Genomic DNA, 26,272 nt, shown 5'->3' on the forward strand with positions numbered 1-26,272 from the left:
GATTTATACCCTCCTGATGACACTCCCATAACCTACTTTACTAACTGAAAACACAGATGGCAATAATCTCCTTTCAGTTCACAGAAAACTAGAAATAGCGTTTATTTATTTAAAAAAATCAAATATCATTAAAATAATGATAAACAAACAAAAATAAAGCAACCACATAAAAGGAACAAACTGTTTCTGAACCAAAGATGGATTAATTTTACAGCATAGCTGCATTCCTTGTATAAAGTGCAAGAAGAGAATCTACAACTTGCCAGTTTCAGCTGATCCATGCCCTAATAAGAAACTGCAGACTTTCTTCCTTCACCAGGAAACCTGCTACTCTGAAACCAGGATGAATGTTTATTGAAGTGGGGGGGAGAGGGGGAAAGGAGGAGGAAAAGAAAAGGGAAGAAAGGGGAGAGCAAAGAGGTAAAACAAAACAAACAAACAAAACGCCTTCCACTGTTTTCTAACATGAACCGATTTTGATTGGTTTATGCCGCATCATTGTTCAGATAGGGTAGTATTTTCAAGAAAATTAAGTCCTTATTGTGCAAGGAACAGAAAACCTCTTGCTAGATATGGAGCACCCTCAACAGTCAACTGAAGCTGATGCCCATCAGATCTCTCAGTACTGCATGCCAAATCCCTTCGTTTAGAATCCAGTCTTGAAGTTACTTAAAAAATGATCACTGACTTAAATGAAAGGAAAATCACTCCTTTCATACTAGTTTTAGGACAACCTCCTTCCCGAAAGGAGCTCCTGTTGGAATTAGGCTAATCCAAATGAATCTGCAAATTGCTTTGACACAATTGTCTGTTTTGCATCAGCACACCCGACAGCTTTCTAAAATAAGTTAAGCATTCGTATCATTGCAATAAAATTATAGAACTGACTGCAGGAGCATTTATCTTCTAAATTTATTACTATGTCATAATGTATTATCATATTGATCCAATAATTGTCTTAGTAGATGCAAGATAACTGGTTCTCCAGAAACAGACAAAAATATAAATCTTACAAAGTAGCAACAAGAGATGTGCATTTTACATAAAGACGATAGCAGCAAAAGTTACCCTGAGCAAAAGTGTCAGCAGATTTCAGCATTGCAATCTAAAGCATGACCTTCTCCTTTTATGCTAAGCTGCTTTTTATATGTCCTTTGTGCACATAATGTTGATATCACTTCTTTCCTCCATTTTTCAGAAAGGACAAATCAGTAAGTATTTTACATTTAATCTAGAAGATATTTCATCGGCTAAAATGTCCTTAAAGTTTAGTAGCAAACACATTTTAACGGGCAGATGCTATTATTATATTTTTACATATCTGTTATTCAGTAATATTTAGCAACTGATTACATTTAAAAACGAAAAGCTATCAAACGCCCTCTATTTGTCCTTGGTTTTCCTTACCCTCCTCTGGTTCATTAGTCTACATAAAAATGACAGCACAATAGTCAAAATCCATCTTCTGCAACAGGTATTTCTGATCAAAGGACACTTTTTTTTTTATTGTCCAGTCTGTTTGCCAGCATATGCTAATCAGTGAGGCTACACCTAACCATCCCCTAGAGAAAGTTGGGACCTTAGGACCATAAACAAACAACTACTAAAAACTCAAGGATTGATCTATGTAAATATATCTATTAGCAACCTTTTGGCTTTGTATTTCCCTTCTGTCTCTATTACTTTCACTAATTTTGACAGAAAGGAATTTCACAAAAATCATGCATATGGATCTGTACACTGACTGGAGGTACAAATTAATTTCTAAACATGATTTAAGGTGGACTATTCCTTTGGTTTTGTGGTTATAAAGATCTTCAAGCCCCATCAATTGTTAATGAAAAGCTAACGTTTTGTAACAAACAGCAGCCAGAGGCCAATAAAACCAATAAACTCCCATAGTTTACACCTTGGATGGCCTTTTGTTACTTTAAAGTGTTTGCTCCCAACTTAACTAACAAAGCACTGTACCTATGAAAGGGTTCTCCCATATGTATTTAATAGGAAAAGGACAAAAATATAGAGTCATATCTGCATCCGACTGCTGATTTCTGACTCCTCCGATTACTGTCCTGTGCATATCAGGTCCAACATGGCATTCATCATCAACCTTTTAATTGCCTTTAGACAGGTACATTAAGAGGAAGTGACGCGGGCCGCGGGATGTGCTGGCCGTGGCTTCCCGCAGCCCCCATTGGCCTGGAGCGGCGAACCGCGGCCAGTGGAGCCGCGATCGGCCAAACCTGCAGAAGCGGCAGGTAAACAAACTGGCCCGGCCCACCAGGGTGCTTACCCTGGAGAGCTGCATGCCAGAGGTTGCCGACCCCTGGCTTGAAGGATATACTGAAAGAATAAAGATATGAAACCCTGGCACCATTGAAATCAATGGGATTTTTGCCATTGACTTGAATGGGAATGACAAAAGACTATGAACTGCCTTTATGAGTAATAAATAATAGTCATTGGGCCAGGGACAGAGAGTAAGAATGACTCTATAGCCTGTTGGTCGGGCACTCACTTAGACTTTGAGGGAGACAATTTCAAATCCCTGATTCAAATACTAGTATTTAATATGTTATACACCTTGGAACAGCATCAACAGAAGAGGCTGAGAAAGACCCACACCAGAATATCTCATAATCCAGTAGTGAGAGCGCTCACATGATAGGTCAGAACCCCATGTTCAAATCCCTTCTCTTATTCAGGTAGGAGAGGGAATTGCATATGAGTCTCCCACATCCCGGATCAGTTCTCTGACCGCTGAACTAAATGAATTACTAAATGCAAATAAATCATCCAAATCCAGCAGTTTCTTTTGTCTGCAAGAAGTTCACAAATCTATTTTAATTTATGCAAACACATTATTTAGTTACTAAGAATTTTCAGCCTATTATTTGTGAACTGTTCACTGTTCATTAGTCCTGGTATATCATTTGTCACCTGAATCACTTGATGGGAAAGGCTGGCCCTGTTAAAGTCAGTGGCAAAGCTCCCATTGGCATCAAATAGGGCCAAGATTTCACCAATGGAATTGTTTCTGCTCCACTAGGATGATAGACTGTTTTAAAAAAGAACAGCAGCAAATAGTCTTGTTCATGCAAGATTACCTTTTTTCACACATCAGTATGGGTATTCATAAGGACCGTCATTTACCAACATTTTGTGCAAATGTTTGCAGATAATGAATAAGAGGGCATGACCATGATCAAACTGAACAGCTGTCTGGAATTCAAACAGTAGTATTCAGCAAATTCTAGAGCTGGAGAACACATCTTAGAAGTTTAGTCTACCCAGCTTAAAACAATGCTTGCTATTTAAAAAAAAAAAAAACTTTGAAATAATTTCTATTTAGGCTCCCACATTGTTTTTGTGTCCTGACTTTCCTCATAAGTATAGAGATTGACATCTTTTGAACCACATACCTCCGGGGCGCACACTCTTTTTAAAGCAATTAGAAAAACAGAAGAATTAAAAGATTTTGAAAGATTACCGTGAGTTGTGTGCTATTCATGTAACTGTCTTTGCCTATACTCTCTGATGTAGACAATTTGCATGCTCACTGATTTGCTGAACGTCAATGGCCAGATTCTGCTTCCAGTTACACTGTTGTAAATCACAGTGGTATATCTGGAAACAGGATCTGATTCCTCCCCTCTTTCATTATTTCCATTTCTGCAGCAATCTATTGAACAACAGAATTGCAACAGAATTCTCATCTTTATAACTACAACACACAACACAAACAGCATGTTTTCTATATGGTAATTTGAGGGCCTAAAACTTCAAATGTTTCTTTGCGATTCTAATTAGCACTGACCGGGTTACAACTGTCAACACTAGGATCCGTTTTTACTGTATTATTTCATGGTTTGTTTTTTTTTTCCTGTGCACTGCATCCTTTTTATCTTTCCTTTGTTTATTTGACATCCCTGTAAAACCACCAGATGGCATTGCAGTGTTCATTTTATTTAGCATTCTTTATAGGAGAAACTGATAGGAACCTCACATCAGTATGAGGCTCCTTTTTCTACTATACTTCCTGTTTCATTAGTATTAAAGTTCTCTTTCAAAAGGGAGTCCCAGTTCACCATAAATAGGTGCACTGTGCCCCAATCACATGGGGGATCAGAGTTTAGTAAACATAATTTATTTGTAAAATATCTGTGGAGAAAATGTTAGCAGCAGTGCTGAGAATGATTTTTTCTCCCAAATTACCAGGAATGTAAAACATGTGCGTAGAAACATTTTTTTTTATTATTTTGGGGTGGGGTGTGCCTCACAGTTTAATTCTAATTGCACAATGAGATACCTTCAGAAAAATCCTGGGAGCCAAGCTATTTACAAACCACTTCAATAAAATTGGCTAAATATAAGTAAGAACAGCTTTAGCTAACTGCTAATGGAACCACCATAGGTTTCCTGTTCTCTTTAGAAATAGGTTCTTTCACTACCACTATTAGCTTTAAAAGGATTGATAATGTTGTCTGTGGGGTAGGCTATTCTGAAAACTCATACGCTCTTACTTTATAAAAAATAAACCTAAAACTCCAACTTCACACAATGTTTTTGATTTTTTTTTTAGTTGAAAAGAATTAGGGTTCACTTTTAAAATAATGCAATTCAACTGTACACTGCCACACTATGCAATACCGCATACACTTTAGGGAACAGTAACCTATAGTAATATGCCTCAAGACCAGAGCCTGATACTCTTGCTCACTCTGGGTCTATCTAGATTAGAGTTTGTGTTGTGCCAAAACCCAACTTAATTGATTGCCAATTAGCCCAAATTAATTCAAAATTGTAAATTTTAGTCTAGCACTCCACAGATATTTGTTCCTGACTAAGGCTTTGACTTATTGGAAATCAAATTAATTAGTTACAACAATCGAAACCTCTAGTCTAGATGGACAAGTTTAGTACCTTATTCAGCAAATAGTGCTACTGAAGGTTAGGATGGATTGCTGAGTAATGTTTTACTCAATGGGCCCGATCCTGCTGGGTGCTAAGCATCCTCCATGCCCATTGACTTTTGAAAGGTAGCAGGGAGTACTCAGTGTCTATCAAGACACGTTCAGCACTTACCCGGATCAAACCCAATATGAATGAGGGAGAAATATCTGGCCCATAATGTCCACAAGGTTTAGAGTCACAATTCAGCACTGAAGTACACAGCACACAAATCCACATTTGCACTGCACAGAGGGTCTCTCAACATGACATCTCTCCATAATGATCACCTAGCGAATGCTGGATTAACTATATAAAAGGAAGGACACAAAATAGCTTAGGTAAACGTGGCTTTGGCAAAGCAAGAAAGCAGAATGGACCTGATCTTTCCCATAAAAACAAGCAACTAGTTAAAAAATAAATAAAGCGGGCATTGACTATGGAGAAGAAGTCACTCCTCATGTACCCAGATATTAAATAGTTTCACAACTAAAATATCCCATTTGATACATATTACCTCTGTTATTAAGATAATGTTTTATAGGCCACAGCACTAAAAAGTTTACAGCGAAATATTTGCTCTTCTCTCGATTGAGGATACATTGAAACTTGTGGGATTTGTGTGGTCAACCTCAACTGACATGAAAAGAAGTTTAGATTTGCTCACTCCTGTTCAATCGAATGTACTTTCTTCACATCTAGGACTAGAGTAAAATGTTTCCTCATTTATTTTATTAATAGACTTGTGTTTGGAACTACTCAGCCAGCCATGTTTCAAAGTGGTGTACACAATTATTAAGTGCTCAGGAGTTAAAATAAATTAATTGTATGTTAAAAACAGTAATTTGAAGCCAGTCACTGCATTAAAGAAGTGACTTTAAAAAGAAGCATTGAATAAATCTTAAATATGTTCTGTCAAATATAAATAGGATCACTGTATGCAAAATATTGAAAGTCAAACAAAATATGTAATTACCACCAATGTAAATTAATTTAAAATATGTTTTTTTCTGCAAATATATTAAATATAATTAATATTTTTCCTCCAAAGTCACAATGTTTAACAAAAAATTCCAACGGTGGTTGGATAGTTTTGCAAATGCTTTTTCTGCAAGGCACCTACATATGACATTCCCTATATTCCCCCTATTTCCTTTAAAAGGTAATCCTTGGATCCTTCTTAATCACAACCTTCATGATCACACATTTAAAAGCATGCAGACGAATCCAACCTTTCTCTTACAAGATGAAGTATTAACATGCTTTGTAATCGATAGAGGCAATAACCAGAATACCAGGTTTTTATAGAGGCAATAACCAGAATACCTGCTAATTACACACACACACACCATTGTTATCCTAAAATAAAGAAAGAATAGGGCTAGAAGTCTAATTTTTAAGATATACAACCATCATTTCCCCCGCCTCCCTCCCCCCAAGACTGCAGTGTTCTAGAGTTAACCTGAAAAAGCAGGGATAGCTCAGTGGTTTGAGCATTGGCCTGCTAAACCCAGGGTTGAGAGTTCAATCCTTGAGGGGGGCCACTTAGGGATCTGGGACAAAATCAGTACTTGGTCCTGCTAGTGAAGGCAGGGGGCTGGACTCAATGACCTTGAAAGGTCCCTTCCAGTTCTAGGAGATCGGATATCTCCATTCATTATAAAAAAGCCACTGGGATGTAACTTGATCCTGATTATGAAAAGACTATGTTAAAATTTGTAACAAAAGCCTTTTCAAAATATAATACCAAACGTTATTTTGAAACATTGTGATTCTGAAAATGTTGCTTTATTGAATACATTTCCTTGTCTTTTATTTTAAGCATAGTTTTCTTGAAAAAAAAATCTACATACAGATTAACTGAAAGGCTAGAAATGAAGGATCCAGATGGTATTATAATAAAAAACAACATATAAGGACATTGTGTATGTAATCATATATAAGAATTGTTTTGTTTAAATTCTAATGGCCTCCCCCTACCCGCATATGCAACCCAAAGCAAAAATCCCCCTTCATTGTTTCTTAACACCGCAATAGCATAGCATTTCATGAAAGTGAGACTAAAAACCTAACAAATTCTGCAACTGACTCAGTTATTTTGATTTTCAAATATCAGAAATAAATAAAAACAAAAACACCAAACAAACAAGGAAAGAGACATCATAAAAAGTAAAATGTAAATTACATGGTTACAATTCTTTCAGATTTATTATTCTAGCCTGTTATTGATAGTGTTAGATACCTATGATTTTTCAATATGGAAAAATCTACTTAATACAAAAGTTGAATATAAAAATATTTCACCAAACTAGGACCAGGAGGCATTTGAAGAATACTGAGGAAAAATAGTGAAATAAAGTGGAAAAATATGGGAATGAGAGGAGAATCAGTGTTTACTAGTGCAGATCAGGAAATGAACAATTCCATTTTCTGAAATCTTTCAAGATTTCAGAATGTGTTTTCTTTCGGCAATGAAACAAAAAACTGCATATTTTTTCACCAGATCAGAGTATCCCAGGGGTCGGCAACATTTGGCACGCGGCTCGCCAGGGTAAGCACCCTAGCAGGCTGGGCCAGTTTATTTACCTGCTGACGCAGCAGGTTCAGCCGATCATGGCCCCCACTCGCCGCAGTTCGCCGTCCCGGGCCAATGGGGGCAGCGAGAAGCGGCGCAGGCGAGGGATGTGCTGGCCGCGGCTCCCACCGCCCCCATTGGCCCGGGACAGCGAACCACGGCGAGTGGGGGCCACAATCTGCCAAACCTGCTGCGTCAGCAGGTAAATAAACTGGCCCGGCCCGCTAGGGTGCTTACCCTGGCAAGCCTCGTGCCAAACGTTGCTGACCCCTGGAGTATCCAATAGTTGAGTGGATGTAGGAAAAACAGGTTCAAAACCATAAGAATGGCCATACTGAGACAGACCAAAGGTCCATGTAGCCCAGTATCCCGTCTATCGAAGTGGCCAATGCCAGGTGCCCCAGAGGGAATGAACAGAACTGGTAATCAGCAAGTGATCCATCCCCTGTTGCCCCTGTTTTGAATTGAGCAGAGCCTTGAATCTGGCTCCTCACATCCCTAACCACCAGGTTATTATCTATTCTAGGGTGAAAGTCTTCTTCTCCCAGACCTGGGGGGGAAAAAACAAAAATCCATCTCAACAAAAAATGTTGTCAAAACTGGTACATTCCCATGAAACATTTTAACTAAAAAACTTTGTTTACCAGAAAAAAATGCTTGATTTTTTGTTTCAGCTCTAGCATGTACAGCACCTTGACTGCAGAAATAGAGAAACAAATTAAAGTTCACCATTTATTATCTTATAAAATGCATAATAGGAGCTGCTTAAAAAAGTCTTATGGAAATGTCAAAATATATTAACAGATCTAAACAGCAGTTCAAACATCATATTACCCAACACACTTCCTACTAACTATTCTCTGATCTTATAACACAGCTGTATATTAATCGCCAGCTCAGAAGTGATAAAAAAAATCACCTATATTATACCCTTAGAACAGGCCATGTATCCCATAATCAATAGAGCACACAGTTAGGGTGCAACATTCACCCTATTCCTGGTATTTGGCTTTCTTGCTACCATGGAAACAACTATACTACATAAACCTTGACTCAAGCTTCTTTCCCAATTTTTGTTGTTTCCCTTCTGAACCTCTTGGTCTTATTTTCCTTTTGCCCCCCCCCCCCAAATCCTTTATGTCCTCCATGAGTCTTAAGGGAGGATTTAGCAGCTAAATCAAGAGTGATGCATCAAAGGGTCCTGCATTCCTACACAAGGTGTTAGCGTCTGCTACCTTGATAGAGACCGCAGGCACTTTGTTCGTACAAACACTGCCATTTAGCCTGTGTGCGTACAATCAGAAAGGTATCACTTGCTTGAGTTGATGGTTTAAATTATAAGATGATTAAAAACAGAGTTTAACAGCTTTTACTCCATCCCTCCTGCCTTCCCTTTAGCTCCTATTCTACTTTTATGTGCGATGCAGAACGTTACCATAACACTATTAATTCTGTAATAAGAAGATACTCAGAGTCCTCTTCTATAGCACTTCCTTACCACTTAAGCCACAGAGATTGGTAATGACCCTTTTACAAAGTTTACTGTGATAGACAATGGAAGTGCAAAAATAGTTGAGGGTGGGGAAAGGGAGAGTCCAATAAAAACAACTGTATGTTTTTTTTTCCTTTCCCCCCCCCCCCGTGCAAACAGGTTACTTTGGTGAGTTCCACTGCTTTGATGAAGTCTGCATTTTCCAGACACCCGCAACTAAAGCACCTTGTAAATTAAAAACCTTATGCAAATCAAACTCACTTAGAAAAGCTTCACATATTTAAATGCAGATATTTAAAATCTTTAAGATATTCTTATGCATAAAGCAAAAACACAAAAATTCTTTCCAACATCAAAAAGGAAAGTTTAGGAGATCCATCTAGAGTAAATTTTATGACAATTCTGTACTTGAACCTCAATTCCTTTGAAGACATGGAGACAAAATTGTCTTGGTCCACTGACCTTATAAGGATTTTGTTTTAATGCTGTGATACTACAGAATAACAGATGGAACTCACAGGTGAAAACTGAAGTGCAAAATAGTATTGTAAGTGCATATCACCCCCCAGCAAAAAAAATTCTAGTGAATAGTAAGCAAGGTGGACTGCTCAAATTGTAGTAACTGTGGTTTCACCAATGATAACACCTACCTTTTAAGACTGCAAATAAAGTACAAATAATTAAGTATTAAAATTAGGAAATAAAAAGGAACTTATTTCATCTCTTTCAGCTATTACAGAGAAAGACAATTTACAAATTCTTGTTTCCGGTATCTGCATTACATCCTGAATTATTACACAAGGAATCTCATTCTTTTCTAACTCATAGATTAAAACTCTCAGGATATGTGATTGTTCTCAGTCCAGTGTTTACCAGCATAAATATTATTTTCCCATCTTAGGCTAGGTCTACACCACCCGCCTGAATCGGCGGGTAGAAATCGACCTCTCGGGGATCAATTTATCACGTCCCGTCGGGACGCGACAATCGATCCCCGAATCGACGCTCTTACTCCACCAGCGGAGGTGGGAGTAAGCGCCATCGACAGGAAGCCGCAGAGTCGATTTTGCCGCCATCCTCACAGCGGGGTAAGTCGGCTGCGATACGTCGAATTCAGCTACGCTATTCACGTAGCTGAATTTGCGTATCTTAAATCGACTCCCCCCTGTAGTGTAGATGTAGCCTTAGTTTAACATTGTCTATTATGCACCGTGACATCAAAAATAACAGAGCACATCAGATTTTAAAGTAACAGTTACCCCATTGTTTTTTGTTTTTGTTTTTTTTTTGCTTTGGTTTCTCTTTTGGCCCCCAGTTTCTGATTTTTTATGCAAGGAAAATAAGAACTACAGTAGTATTCAACTTTGAAAAAAGTAAAATGTACTTTAACCATCCAGAGCAACAAACGATTTCCCAAGAAAATAAAAATAAAATCAGCTGAACTTCTGATCCACATAGATATAAATTTTGGTTTGAATGGATAAACACAAGTAAACATAATCCAAGAGGCAGAGGGGATTTTTTCACTCAGGTCAGTATTTCCACACGGAACAAAAAGTTCTGTTTTTCTGGTTATAGACTTTTCCTGTGTTTCTAAGAATAGTCTGCAGAAAGTTGTATTATTCTCAGGAAAACAATTTTACTTTCTTAATAAAAAATCCTGCATCCCCTTTTCAGGCAAACCCCCCACTGCAGTGAAAAGGTCCCTAACCCTTGCTCACATTGAGTAACTCCTTACTCTGCAACAAACCCCACTGAGTTCAGTGGGGCTACTGACTTTGTAAGGCACTACTCATCATGAGCAATGGTATCAGAATCCAGCCTTCAGTGTTTACTCAGAAAAAATTCTCATTGAAGTCAGTGAAATGTTGCCTTGGTAAGGACTGATTGAACACTGAATCAAAATTTCAGGATCAATTCAATATTATCTTCTGGTTACATAGCACCTTTCATATGAGGAACAAATTGCTTCACAAACAACTTGTGAAGCCTTACACTACATCTGAGGTAGGTATAGGTCTATAGCAGGTGAAAACTAAGGAAGGTTTGCTTATGGTTACACAGGAAATCAATATCAGAGCCTGGACAGGTCTCCTGATTCCCAATCCTAGGTCAAATCAATAGATAAGGATAATTACATTTGGCCTGTAGCTCTGATTTCTCAATTTCCTCTTTCTTTTCCAGGATTACAAATGTAATTTCATTTTTTTTTGTCTAAATCAGGTATAGTTTTCGTTATCACATCTGTACAGTGTGGGTGAGTTCAGAGTGTCATATTTCATTGACATTTTTTCTTGGTTTGGCTAAACTGAAGGCACTAAAGTTTTTCATAACTGAAAATTCAGCACAGGTCCAATTTTTCTTGCATTGAAGATAACAGAAAAAAAATTGAGACAAAAGTGAGACGATAAAAACCAAAGACACCATTTGTGTAAGATTGTGGTAGAACACAGATGTACACATCATAGTTGGCCATTTCTTTTGGTCCCTTAATGTCACTGTAAAATTCGTTTTTGTGACTAAAATAATGGAACATGCTTATAATGATTTTGCATAAAGTACAACTCCACTTTAATGGACATGGGCTCTAATAGTAGAAAACCTAAATTCAGAACCTCCCAAATGACGCCTATCTCTGTAATAGATTACTCCAAAACTCCAAAATTTTGATGTTGCAGGACCAGGATCTATATTTCTAACACAAAATTAGCAGAACCATTTGCACACAGTTAGTATTTTCTATTTTCTTGTTTCCTTTTAATAGGCTGGAAAGTATTATAATTTATGTCAATTTTGCACGTCACAAAGGACATTCAACATGAATGAAATCACTTTTGGGGGGGCAACTTTAAATTTTGGAATGTCCTGGCTTTTATACACCTTAACATTGTAGTGCTGCTACTTATTTGTAATCTGTGCCCTGACCACACAGACACACACTTCTGACTATTTGAATGTTTTTGGTATTTCATCAGCTTCAGGGTAGATCACTACAAAATGATATCAATTTACAACTTGATCATTTGAATATTATATTATTTGAATATTAATAATTTATCAAAAATATGAGATGATCTAGGGACCAATTCTGCATCACTTTGCGTCAAAGTGACTTCAATAGATAGAGATTGAGGTACACAAGGAATACAGGTTTAGTTAAATAATAGAGTGAAAACTACCATAAGCACACACTCCAAGACTAACAAAAGTGGTTACCCAATGGAAGTACTAAAAAAAAAAATCAAAATTTCAGTTGAGATATTTGTGTGTTCTTTGTTATAGGAGTTTGTATAAATTAGTGTCTTGTAAAGTTTTCACTGTACAATTTTATGACTTCAAGACAAAGATTAAGAAGAAAAAGTTCAAGCATTTAGCAAGGATGACAGCCAAAATCAACTGTCACGACTGGTACTGAAGCTCCTTTATTCCCATCATATATTAATATGCAAATAGCTTGATAATGCCTTGACTCAACTCATCTTTAAAAGTCATATGAAAAGTGTATAAGTCCTCAGCAATCCAGGTGGAGGCAAAAATTGTCAGTATTTGCTTTGGTGTATTAATCTATTCATTCACAATTGAGTGGGCCTGTACTAAGTTACATCACATCATTTATTATTTCTAGTGGTTTTGAATTTAATGTGCTTGAACCTGTTCCTTGATTTACTGAATTGTATGACATAAACCAAAATCACCTGAACAGCATATCTAAAAATTCTATTCTAGAAGGTCTACAATCACTAAACAATTACAGCCACAAATACAAGATAATATTACAATTGCAATAATGCTATTCCAAAAAAAAACCATTCAAATAAAACACCGTCCCCCCAAAAAGGACATATTACATTCTATTTAATTGAGAATAACTTAAAACAAATTCAAAAAAACTTCTCCTTTTAGAAAATAAATCATCAGATTGTTTATATGACTTCAATTAATCCATAGCCTGCTGCATTTTTTCAGTCAAAGGAATGTAGCAGAAAGCTGTCCATAGATATCTATAGAAACCGCAGAGTTAAAAATATTCCATTTTGTTGTTATTGCTGACTTTGAAACCCTATTAACCACTGTGTCCAGAAAGGAATGAAACAACTTTTTACTCTATATTTTCCAAGTCACAAACATGCTTTACATACAAATTTGTAACCACAACATCAAACCTAATGGAAAAAGGGAGAAAATCTACTTACCTGAGCCCCTCTTGGTCACAACCTTCAAGCTCTGAGAAAGAGTAGCATACAAGAGAATCAAGTGTGGAATAGGAGCTTTCATCTTCCAGCTCTTAAAGGCTGCTCCCTAAAGCACCAAAAAAAATATATATATCCTGTAAGAATATTAAAAAAGCTTCATTTTTATGTTTTTGCTGAAATACATTTTTAGTAATTAAATCATAAAAAAGAAACCGTAGAAGCGTCACCTCAGTTCAACTTGTGCTAAGATGCTGGGCTAGGACCAAATACAATTAAAAAAACAGAGCTGAAGTCACTGTAGAGCACTGTAATACCAGGAAGATTATTTCTTTTTTTTAGGCTTAGCTCTGGAGCCTCAATACCACTGTAAGGGGAAAGATTTGTAATTTTGTCCGCAGCATGAAAATGCACCACACGGATCAATGTACCTATTAAATCCTTCTGACCAAATTATATGCTGGGTCAAATTCCACGGAAACCAGTTTATGCCAGCAAAGAATTTGATCCTTTTACCGAATTGACAAAATAATGTTTTTTTTCCCTTTCTTTTTCTCTTTAATTTTTGAAAACATTCTGTTTATCATTAGACCATTAACCTCTTACAGAAAAAAAAAATATATTTAATTTGCTTTCATTGACTCATTCTCATTGGTTGTTTCGTTGCATCTAACACTAAAGAGTTATTAAAAAACAGTCTGGTCATCTTTCTGATAAAACTGTAAAAGGAACCTGTAAGAGGAACAGTTGAATAATCTTTTAGTCTAAAGTATACTGAGTAAGAGTTAGCTATGGGCGCAGTTGTATAATGCCACTACTTTCAATAGGCGTCAGGAGTGCATAAGGATTGCAGGATTTGCCTACAATGAAGTCACTATTCATCTCCTAGAGATCCACATTACAGGGTTTCTCCAGCTAATGGTTCATTCCTCATCTGTATGGAGTGTGTATGGGTATGTACTCCCATTATTTCTGGACCCGACAGAACATGCTCTGGGGAGTGAGCAATATATTCAAGAGGGACAGAAGGGGTTGGGGGACCTAGTGCACTATCCATTCCCACCCTCCTTGTAAACCAGTGTGGAATTCAATGGCTACCACCACTTTGGGCACTCACCTTTTCATGGAGTGAATGGGATTGCCCTCAGTGGGTTGACCCTCACAAGGCCAGGTACTAGCACTGAGGTAGAGGGTACCAATATTGATCTTAGGACCATCTCCCACTATTTTTTTTTAAATGGGAATTTTTTTTAAATCTCATCCCTACTCAACAATACCCATCTGTATACATGCCATGAGGAGCACTATACACAGATTTGTGAGCTCAGGAGAAAGATCTGGCACTGGGGAGGGGCACTTTAATGATATAAAGGAAGGCCCCATCCTTGTTCCTGTTGAAATCAATAGGATTTTGCATTGAACCTGAAGAGTAATATTTTCAAAACTGCCTAAATGTTTTAGAAGCCAGTGTCCCACTTTCAGAAGTCACACTGAATGCCACTGACTTTCAGTGAGATTTAGGTCCCTAAATGCCTAAGTCTCTTCTGAAAATGGGATTTGGGGTCCTAAGTCAGTCACTTGGGTGCTTTTGAAAATGTTACCCTAAATGTCATTATTGTCTTAAAGCAGGTGGGAAAAACAGATAAGAAATGGGGTAGATGTAGCATAGCATATAGAAGGGCAGAATTTCTTAGATAAAGACTGCAGAACCTCATTGAAAATGTCACTGTCAATTCTTGTATAGTACAGTTTTACTTTTCAAGACATTTGGGAACTAAGAGCATCAAACCTGCGACAGCTATGATTATGACTTTATTAGAGATGAGAAAGCAGGAAAATGTGCCTTGACGGTCACATTTTTGCGCCATCTCAGAAACTTAATGCTTATGTATTTATTATACAATGTCTCGTATTAATTCATTCACTTGCTCGGAACCCATTCTGCTGGATTTGCATTCTCAGGTGGGGGAAGGTCATTTATCATTAATCACCAGAGGTCACCAACAACCTTAGAAAGAGAAGATATAAAAATTAGAAAAGAGGTCAAATTAACTAGCAGGGTGAAGAATTAAATGATAAATCTGTCTGGATTTCTGTGAATAAGATTCAGCCTAATGCTAACTCTCAGCCACGGTTTTAGTTTTCTAACACATGATTTTTGGTATTTAGAATTTTTTAAAAAGGTATAAATGAAGGCTAATTACCCAGAGGTGAATCAGAACAGATACATCTAAAGCACTGTGCCACATTGCACAGCAGGCCTGAGTCAAACATTTCTGAAACCAAAATCCCATTTCTCAGTCACTGCACTAACTGATGCTGCAGGAAATCCTGAAGCTGATATCTTCAGCCTCCAGGGTATCAGCTACAGTCAGCCCCTCGCTCTGTGTGAGCCTAATAAATGCTGTCCAAAGAACTACAGGATTTTACTATGTACTGCAAGATCACCAAATGAATTCTAGCTGTGAAAACAGATCCAAGTACATTTTTCTTATGGCCATATGGCTGAAGAGAACATTTCTTATTGTAAATGTATATATATATATATATATATATTCATAACAAAATCATGCAATAATTTTAAAGTTTGAATCTAAGAAGACATCAGTAAATATAACAACATGAATGTGTGAGGGACTGAGTGGATCAAATTCCTCTTCTAATTTTGGCCCATTAACTTTTTGAAGTAAACAGATAATGAAATTTCATAGTCATTCAAAATCTTTCACCTGAATATTTCTAAGCTCATCTGAAATATTCGTTAACCCTCAAAAGACAGCTGTGTCCCAGGTCCTAGCAAGTTTTATAGTAGATGCTTGGTAGCATCACCAGTATAATTAAACCTGCAACATAATTTCAATCACAAGACTTGTTTTCCACACACTGATCTCTTTCAAAAGTATCACCTTGTGAAATTTCCCATACAGAGCATTTGCCTAAAAAGTTTGACCAAAATACTGTTGGCTGGTTTTGAGTATGGCAGGGCCTGCAAAAATATACATTTAACTTTAAAATAATTCACCACATATTTTCAAAAGAGAGTAGAGCATACATAACCAAAGTCTGAAACAAGAAATTTGGCATGCATGTGTATACCATTGAGGACAAGGCCTTTGCTTGCTCTGTATGAAAAATGTTTTGATTTAACAAAGAGCTGGTCATTCAAAAACAGCTTGCTTGAGCATGTGCAGTAGTACATTCTGCTAAATCCACAAGTGACTATATATGTGAACAAGTCCATACTTGTTGGTTCAAACAACTTCTATGCCAGGAAGATCCAAGGTGAATAGCTTCAGAGTAAGGAAAAGGAACTCCTTGGAAGAGTCAGTGGAATGTGTAAACTGTATGACCACCAGAGTCTTCTTTTTTTTTACTCTCTCTCTCTCTCTTTTAAGAAAAGTGGAAATAACTAGAACTAATGGAATGTTAATCTGTAAGATTAACCACTTCAAAAATCAGGAAATTCCAAAACTTAAGGTAGTACCTTGTATATATTGCACATATGGTGTATTTTCTCTTCTTTTCCTTGTTGCTGCTTGGGAATTTCTCAGTAAAAGTTTTCACTGGAAAATACCAATTTGTCAAAATTGAAGGGTTCTTTGGAAAAGTATCAGTTTTGGTACTAGTGATGGGCAATTTTTTTTTTTTTGGATGAATATTGTATTGGCTGAAAAAGGTAGTTTTGGTTCATCCACTACTGTTTGTGAATTTGACATGAACTCACTATATAGTTTTGGCCAAAAAAGCATTTTTTCAAGACTTGTCTACACTACCGGCCAGATCGGTGGGCAGCGATCGATCCAGCGGGGGTCATTTTATCGCGTCTACTATAGACACGATATATCGACCGATGATCGCTCTCCCGTCGACTCCGGTACTCCACCAGAATGAGGAGCACAAGCGGAGTTGATGGGAGAGCGTCAGCTGTTGACTTACCACAGTGAAGATACTGCGGTAAGTAGATCTAAGCACGTTGACTTCAGCTACGCTATTCACATAGCTGAAGTTGCGTATCTTAGGTCGACCCCGCGTGGTACTGTAGACAAGCCCTTAGATACAAAAGGACTATGAATTGCGGCTATGAATGACAATAAATAGTCAGCGGGCCAAAGAAAGAGAGTGAGAATTATTTTATTACCTGATGGTTAAGACATTCCCCTACGATGTGGGAGACACAAGTTAAATAGTAATTGGAACATGGAGTTAAACTATTTTTACAGAGTGGAACAGGAGATCTTAAGAACAACCTACACTAGAATATTCCATAGCCTAATGGTTAGGGCACTTGCCTGCAATGTAAGACATGCAAGTTCAAATCCCTTCTGTAGGTTGAGGGGGAGGGAATTAAACCCAGGATCTTCCACAACCTAGGCAAACATCTAGCTATTAGGTTAAAGCTTAAAAGGGAGGGCTCTAGTACTACAAACACAACTGTTTTGTGAATTTTGTTTTGGGTTGAACGACATATTCCATGCAATCTGAAATGGATTTTGTTTATCTTGCACCAATTTTTCAGGTCAAGAATGGAATTTCTGGTCAAAACCAGAGAGAGAAACAGCCAGAAAGATATCTTGCCCAGAATAACTTATTGCCCAGTGGTTAGGACACTCACCTGGGATGTGAGAGATTCAGCTTCACAGTTCTGCTCTGCCTGATCTGGAGTAGGGGACATGAACCTGAGGCGTACCTTTGGCACCAGGGTATTGTCTAGTCTTGGTAGGGTCTTGGTCTCATTTTTACATGAACATTTTCAAAAGGTCTCATTTTTGTTCTGGTGTGGAGCTCCTAGTTAATTTAATATGTTCTTTTAGGGTTTTAATGGAAAACACAAGTTTTAGAAGGCTAACTGCCTAAGAGTTCACAAGGCAATAAGCCCTTGTTACCATGAATAAACTGTTTTATATATATATATATATATAATCTTTTAAATGCAGTCATACTATGGCATCTCTGAGCCTAGTACTGGAGGCATCCCACTTTGTGAAAGGAAGTCTTATTCTGAAGAATAAGACTATTTGCATATAATCACAGAACCACAGGGTTAGAAGGTATTGCAAAGGTAATCTAGTCTAACTCCCAAATGCATTAACAATCATGGAAAGAACACTGTGTTCAAGTTATGAAAATAAATTCGGTTTCTCACCCCCCTTCCCCTCCCGGTTGTTACAAAAGCAGGTTAATAAATGGTTTCCAGTCTCTCCCACAGGACTCTCTTGCTGCCAGTGTCTCTAATGACAACACTTCTGAGAAGGATGGATTCGTCTAGCAGGAAGGCCAGAAAGCCCAATGGTAATTGTGAAATTAAGCAATGTTTCTCCTAATATAGTAATGCAGACATAGATTTCTTAACTTATAAACTGTTAGAGTGTGTGCAATCAGTGACTATGAAAAAGAAACACTAGTAAACTAAGAACTACATCTGGCTAACTTCAGGCTTTGGGAGATCTCGCAGCTCTAAGGATTGTCTCCAAAACCCTAATTTTCAACCACTGATAATAAAGATGACTTGACTGTGGGAATCACAAAAATGGAAATGAAGCTGAATAGTAGGACCGATCAAAAACTTTTAATCATACCTATTTTTCTAGAGAAAGGGGAGCTCTAGACTAAACATTTTTAAAGTATCTTTTCTATGGCAGATTTTAAAATTAGTCAAACACCTGTTTTTCGTTTCTGGCCAAAATATGAATATTCAAATTTCTGCCTAAAATATTTTTCCATGGAAAATTTAGATTAAAAATGTATTTTTGTTTTCTTTTCATTGAAATTTTCCATGGGGAAAACCATTTTTTGAACAGTTCTATTGAACGGAATAGATGAAAAACAGTGAGTGGAGTCATGTGCCAAGGCTGGCTTCAAGAAAGACCCAGTCTTCAGTCCCAATGTTAGTTGCATTCTCTTAAGCCTTAGCCAAAGCTCACTGAAGTCTTTCCTTTGACCTCAGTGGGCTTTGGGTCAGTGCCTTAAAGTCAGACTCTATTGTTTGTCTGGTTTTTTTTTAACTAACAATTTATTTAATGTCAATGTGTTTTCAAATGGCAGAGGAACCCAGATATGATAATGGGTCAGCCACAACAGGAAAATCTCAGGATTATCAATTTCCCCCTGCTGGCAGAGAAATACTCCAGGAAGCAACTATACTTTTCTGTTCAGTAGTGATGGTTTGTCAGTTGCACAACCAGACTTGCTCTAGAGCACTTACTACAGAGTAATGAATTTGCAAGGAGGACAACACATCCAGAAGACTTAAATAAAAAGTCCTTTAGCAATGCTGTTTCAGCAACATGAAGTTTTGATGTAGCAGCTCTTTGGAAGTCCCTAAGCAGCACACCATCAGTCCTCATGGAAGTGTTGCAAGAGTCACTTTGCAACACATATGGGCACTATTAAATTAGTACCTTTGATTTCTACACCATAATTATTTCCAGGCAGTATGACCCTTCTTAATATGCTATTATCACAATAACAAATTAGATCCATCATGATCTCAAAAACAGGTGTCAATTCATTTTCATGATCTACTACATTAGCTTCCTGGAACAGATGGAGAGCATTGACATCATTAAAAATGTCAGAGAAAAACAGATCTGTTTCAAAGAACATGGACTATGACAGTAACCTTTTCAAAGATTCCAAAAGTAAAAAACCTGAGAGGCCAAACTGAATCAAGCGGTCATAAGAAGCCAAAATCAAGTGCAATAGAAGGGAATACAGTAGAACACCTCAGAGTTACGAACACCTTGGGAATGGAGGTTGTTCATAACTCTGCAATGTTTGTAACTCTGAACAAAACATTATGGTTGTTCTTTCAAAAGTTAACAACTGAACATTGACTTAATACAGCTTTGAAACTTTACTAATCAGAAGAAAAATGCTGCTTTCCTTTTCTTTTGTTTTTAGTAGTTTATATTTAACACAGTACTGTACTGTATTTGCTTTTTATTTATTTTATTTTGGTGGGGGGGGGGGAGTCTCTGCTGCTGCATCACTGTGTACTTCTCGTTCTAAATGAGGTGTGTGGTTAACTGATCAGTTTATAACGCTGGTGTTCATAACTCTAAGGTTCTGCTGTACAAAGTTTTGGATTCTTAAATCTTTGGATTTTTTTGCAAGTCATTCTTATCCTTCCATGTTTAGCAGCACTCCTACGTGTAAGAAAGCAGTGAAATTTACAGAGCAATAAAAAGGAGCTTACTGGTAAAGCACAAGAGTGGTGTGATATTGTGACAATGCTCCAAGTAGAAACAGACAACCAATTTGGCAGCTTATTCTGCAAATAGGAATCTAGCAGAGATGATTTGGTGACTTTTGTGGGGTTTCCACTCAATTGCATCATCACATTTGTGGCTGGAACTGACCCACATTACTGCCCTCTTTCTTGGATGTTCTCTCTTGATAATTTACACTTTTTCATTCATCTTCTTTAAGATTTGCAATATCCTTTTTCAGAGAAGAAGGATCATAATAACAATTACTTACATTACAGTAGCACCCAAAATCCCCAGGAGAGGGTCGACCCTAGTACTAGGCACTGTAAAGATGGCATCTCTCTCACGTGTTGAGCAAATTATTTGCTCATAAAAAATATGACAAATCTTCAATTTCAAAAATAAATTAGGATAAGTAGAGCTTTATAATTTATATGGCTATTTAAAAGGATTACACAATACAGACAGCCTACTCAGGGAATCACAAAACAGTTTGATGTCTCACTCAACACTTATTCTCTCAATATTTGATTGATTGCATCAGATGATGAAGTCAACATTGTATGTGAAGTTAAGGATGTTTGTTATGCACACATGCCATGTTTTCCACACTGCTTACATTGATTAATGGATCCCTGCCTGCTCTATATAATGTACTTTAAATGTGGTAACAGAAGACAAAGATTTTGGATACTTTTGGACACTTGACCATTCTATTAAAGGCAGCAAACATTATTCAGCAGCAGGAGACAGCATAATCTTGTGAAAAAAATCAGCTGTGGTCGAATATTCGAAATAACTGGAACACTAGGCATTACATGCTTGAGTATCCTCTCAGCACTATTTCCCTACCATACAAACACTGAAAGTTAGATGCTCTCCCTCATTTCCACGAATTAGCATTTGATTACCAGTTTAGTGATGGATTAGTAAGGGCAAGCTACAGCCAGGTCTGAAAGCTATGTGGCAAATTCCCCACTTCCATCTTGCATAGCCCCCCTCAGTTATGAATTTGGTTGTACTGGGGATAGCAGGCTCCACAGAGCCACTACTTCTTAGGAGAGCAAGTGGACAGGCAAGATGCTGGAACTTGATGATTATAGACTCAGCATACTAATGCACTAGCAAGGGGTAAAACTGGGCTTTTTTTTTATTAATAGTTTTTTTTGCATAAAAATATAATTTCAGTTGACCCAACACTTCACAAATTTTACAAGTTTTTGCCTAAAAAACATTTTGGATTAGGCAGTAATGGTGGTGACTTTATAATTTTTAGCCCATTGGTCAGGGCACTCATCTGGGATGGGGGAGACCCAGGTTCAATTCCCCCTCCCCCTTTGCCTGATGTGGAGAATTATGCGCTATTCTGCTGTGGCTTGTTCTCACTCACTCCTGTTGAAGCTGTTCCACTGGATATAAATAATTCACTAGTCCTTAGATCAGATTAAGGGTGACTCAATAGTCTGGTGGTTAGAGCACTCCCTATATTCAAGTCTCTGAGCCAATGATTATTTAATTTTTTTTTACAAAGTGGAACAGCTTCAACAGAAGAGATTGGGATATTCTGGGACAAGCCTTAGTCCAATGGCTAGGGCTCTTTCCTGCAATATAGGCGACTCGAGTTCAATCTAAGAAAATTGGTAGCTTTGATGCAAATATAAGATTGCTGATGCCTCTATGAATGTCCGCACCTCATAACAACGAAGGAATATGAATTTGAACTACAGAGCGAATGTTGCAGAAACCAAACTTCTAGTTTACAGTTTGCAGTAGAATCTGCACACCCAATAAATGCCTGGCAAGAAAATACATGTGTTGGTGATACTGCTTAATAATGGATTAAAAGGGAAAATTTGAAACCATACTTCCACCCACAAAGATAAAGAATTCTGGCAATAAAATCTCAAACAAAAGTTTGAGACCACGTCAACCTGGCCTCAAGCCCTTCCTTAGAAAACTGTGTGTATTCCTGTAATGGTTTGGGTGTGTAACAGAAAGGATATCTATTTGATCTATCCATGAAGGCTACACAACACCCATCTTTGTGGCATCTGAGCTCCTCACAAAATTATGACTTTACAAAAATGATTTACTAGCATGAGCATCCTCAGCAAAACTGATAATATGCCCATGCCCATGCCCAAGCAGTTCCCAACAGGAGTAGCATGCCCCCATTTCTCAATGTGGCACAGAACAACCAAGAAAATATCAATAAGCAGAAAACAAATTCTTTAAATTAACTATTCTAAGTGCTAGGGGAAACTCTACTATATTTTAAAGAGTCAATGTAGCCAGATCTGGAAATTTAATTTATTTATTAAAACATACCATCTACCTGAATTTTATCCAGTTTCTATTCAGAATTCAGCTGCCATGTTGCTAGGAGTAATTATAACAGAAGAACCCTGGGTAGATTAGTGAGAGTTAAATGTTTCAGATTTGGTTTGTTTGTTTAAACAGCATAAATTCATGAAGTTTCCTTTTTGGATTGGACTAAAGAGAGAGATTTCTGAAATATGTTAGCAACAAGATGATACTCTGTCTGATCCTTGTATGTTCTCTTTATGTTGTCGCTGTGTGTGATGGGACATGCGCCCATCCCGCTGGTAGAAGGCTAATGAGCAGATGTTGCCAAGTAGGTGTACCTGCAGAACATGTGCCACCTGCAAAAGTGGAGCTTAAAACAAAGGGAGACTGGGCATGAGGAATAAGGAGGCAGATAGGTTGTCAGGGACTGCTAATGAAATGTAGCAAGGGGAGCTCAATCTTAGCCATTGGCTAATCTTGCCTACCCCTGCCTCCCCCCTTCCCCCTTGTTTGGGACACACTGACAGTACAAGGTTGCTACAGGCAAGGGGCCCTGGAGGGCTGCAGCAACTTGAGGGCACCTCCGGGGACTAGAGACAAGTGAGATGTAATGGGATTCTGAAAAGATCCCCTGAAGCAAGCTGAACTCCTACTGAGAACAATGAGATTTCCCAGGAGTGAGTTGATCCCGTAGAGGACCAAGGGCAAGAGACAAGACTACTACAATCAAGTTCAGTCTGAGGGTTGGCTGAATAGAGACTGCCAGCCATCTTTTTTCTCCCGTCTCTCTCTTCCTCCCACAGAGTAACTACCTTTTGGCTAGCTACCTGGGAAACAAAAACTGTAACAGATTTTTAGTCGCTGGGCAGGCGACTATGTGTATCTACCCTGTTTCCCCGAAAATAAGACATCCTCCGAAAATAAGGCCTACTTACAGTTTTGCCTCTCGTTGTAATATAAGGCATCCCCCCGATAATAAGACCTCCCCGATAATAAGGCATCCACCGATGTGTACCGTATTCTTCTTCATTGAAAAATAAGACATCCCCTGAAAATAAGACCTAGCGCATCTTTGGGAGCAAAAATTAATATAAGACACTGTCTTATTTTCGGGGAAACAGGGTATGCACCCGCAGTGCAGCTGCAGAAAAGGCCCCAGGTTAACTACTCTATACAAACAGATCCCCATCTTAGGTACGAAAGATGCTTTAACAAAATTACATCTTTTATTTTCAAATGACTCTCCTTCCTTCTTTCCCACAGTAGTATTGGGATGTTCCAAGATAAAATTCTAGATTAATTCTTTACCAAAAAAATAAAAAAAATAATTCATGACCTATGGTGTCTTGATTACTGCCATACCCTTCTCTCTGACCTTGCTAAATGTAATCTGATCCCACTGATATCTATTCAGAATGCTGCTGCAGAGATCATTTGCTTTGCCCATCATTTTGACCATGTCATTTTGCCTCAGATATAAGCTACTGATCTTCACTTTCAAGGCACTTCATGGCCTATCCTCACCCTACCTTGCATCTCTCATTCAGTATCGAGAAATAGGCTTCCTGCCTCTGATCGGCCTACAATGCCAGCCACCATCACCCTCTTGCTAAATTTTCAAACAATCACCTTTGTGCTTTTTCACCTCACACTTGGGAGGAACTCCCATAAACAGCCACGAAGCCACTTCATTGTTTTCCTTCAAATCCCTCCTTACTCTCCTTTGCCATGATGCCTACAAAAAACTTGACAACAGTTAGGCTGCTGGTATGCCGAGACCACAGCCACTCATGCTGACTAGTACCGTTTCATTGTTTCTTTGTCCTCCCCTGTGTATATGTTGGCTCTTGTTTTATATTTAGATTGTAAGTTCTTTGGGGAAGGGACCATCTGTTTGTACAGCGCCTAAAAGAGTGGTGTCCTGATCCATGACTGGGGCTTCTAAGTACGACAGTAACAAGAAGAAGAAGGAATTAGTTTCTAGAATATTCAGTTCACAGAACACCATGTCCAGTGCTTCTTTGTGCCATGTAGGTTAGGTTACTTGTTTACCAGTTTTTATGATTGATACTTGTATGTTTTGGGTATTTAGACTCTAGTTCATCCCTGCATCTAATGCCTTTCCTTCCCCTTTCATAGCTAAAGTATTGAAATGGGTCCCTATTGTGTCTTGCATTTCACACGCAATGACCTCACTTAATAGTTATGTCTTTCTTGTAACAACTTTAAAACTGTTGTGATAAGTCTTTGTCTTCCTTAAGATAACTTGTCAGATCAAGCAATTGCCTCTTTAGTGCATATCTCCTTCTTTTACATTAGCAAAGGGGATTCCTACACCTATCCAGAAACATTTTCTCACAACCTCTCTATTTAGTCTTTCTAGTCTATTTGTATTCAGTCTCTACAGCCTGTGGTATTACTGAGTCAATCTCCTAAACAACACTCAGATTTCCATTTCTCTCAATCTCCCCTCCCCCTTTTTGCTTTATAATAGACTTTTAAAATAGTGACAGTTTATACTGAGCTATTACTATGAATCTATAGCCTCTCTTACACAGGAATATTAATATCAGGAGATTTCCATGATTTCTGGGTATAGGATGATACTGAAAGTAGTTTGTGAAAATAAGAACTGGAGGAGATACACACACACACGTTCAAAATATCGAATTTCACCAGGCAATTGGGCATTATGGAGAGCTTCATGAGAGAGCACATTTAAGGATTCTTGGTTTATGAGGTAGCACTGAGATTGAGGACACTAAAATATATTGCATTATTTCTCAAATTCTCAAAGCTCATTTAGCTCCTAGTCAAATAGTTTTTGTATTCCCAGAACACATTGTACTATTAATTCCACTTTAAATGGGGAAACTGACTCTATTGCCTTGACTTTGACAGGTACCTTGATAATTATTCTACACTTCTGGATTCCAAGTGGGGTTTACAATGTTCAGTATTGGCCTATGGCCCACTGAAGTATAAAGGGCTGAGGGTATATTTTTGTTTTGACCCTTGTTTAAAAAAGTGGCAGCACATCAGTGGTCAGGTTGATAATGTGACTGCAGGAAAATTTTTCCCCGAGATCTCAGATAGTAAACTGGAATTTAAATAAAAACAACGAGGAGTTTGGTGGCACCTTAAAGACTAACAGATTTATTTGGGCATAAACTTTCATGCCTTTAGATGCATTTGAAGAAGTGGGTTTTTTACCCACGAAAGCTTAGGCCCAAATAAATCTGTTAGTCTTTAAGGTGCCACTGGACTTCTCATTGTTTTTGTGGATAGAGACTAACAGGGCTACCCCCTGATACTTGGAATTTAAATGATGTTGATTTAGTGTGAGCTGATTACCTATTGGATAACAGACTACTTTTTTCCTGATTTGGTCTGGATTTATTCTGTATAAATTGACTGAGGAAATGAGAGGCATTTTTTTCCTATGTGTGGCCAGAGTAAATATAACCTGACTCACATTTTCAAAATTGGATGCCTAAATCTTGGCCCTGGGATACATATTTAGGCAAGTAAGTGGCTCAGTTTTGAGAAT

The 26,272-nt window shown here is 37.8% G+C and overlaps 1 protein-coding gene across 2 annotated transcripts in view; it reads right to left on the reverse strand.

Moving 5' to 3' along the window:
- IL1RAPL1 (interleukin 1 receptor accessory protein like 1) overlaps positions 1 to 26,272 on the reverse strand; it is a 1,133,236-nt gene that overhangs the window by 1,001,394 nt on the left and 105,570 nt on the right. For both annotated transcript variants that reach the window (XM_065591092.1, XM_065591086.1), the window contains exon 2: positions 13,211 to 13,316. In XM_065591092.1, coding sequence (XP_065447164.1) covers positions 13,211 to 13,292 — 82 coding nt within the window. In that variant the 5' untranslated portion in view covers positions 13,293 to 13,316. The remainder of the gene's footprint in view (positions 1 to 13,210; positions 13,317 to 26,272) is intronic.

Source organism: Chrysemys picta, chromosome 1 (genome assembly GCF_011386835.1).
Source record: "Chrysemys picta bellii isolate R12L10 chromosome 1, ASM1138683v2, whole genome shotgun sequence".
NCBI lineage: Eukaryota > Metazoa > Chordata > Testudines > Emydidae > Chrysemys > Chrysemys picta.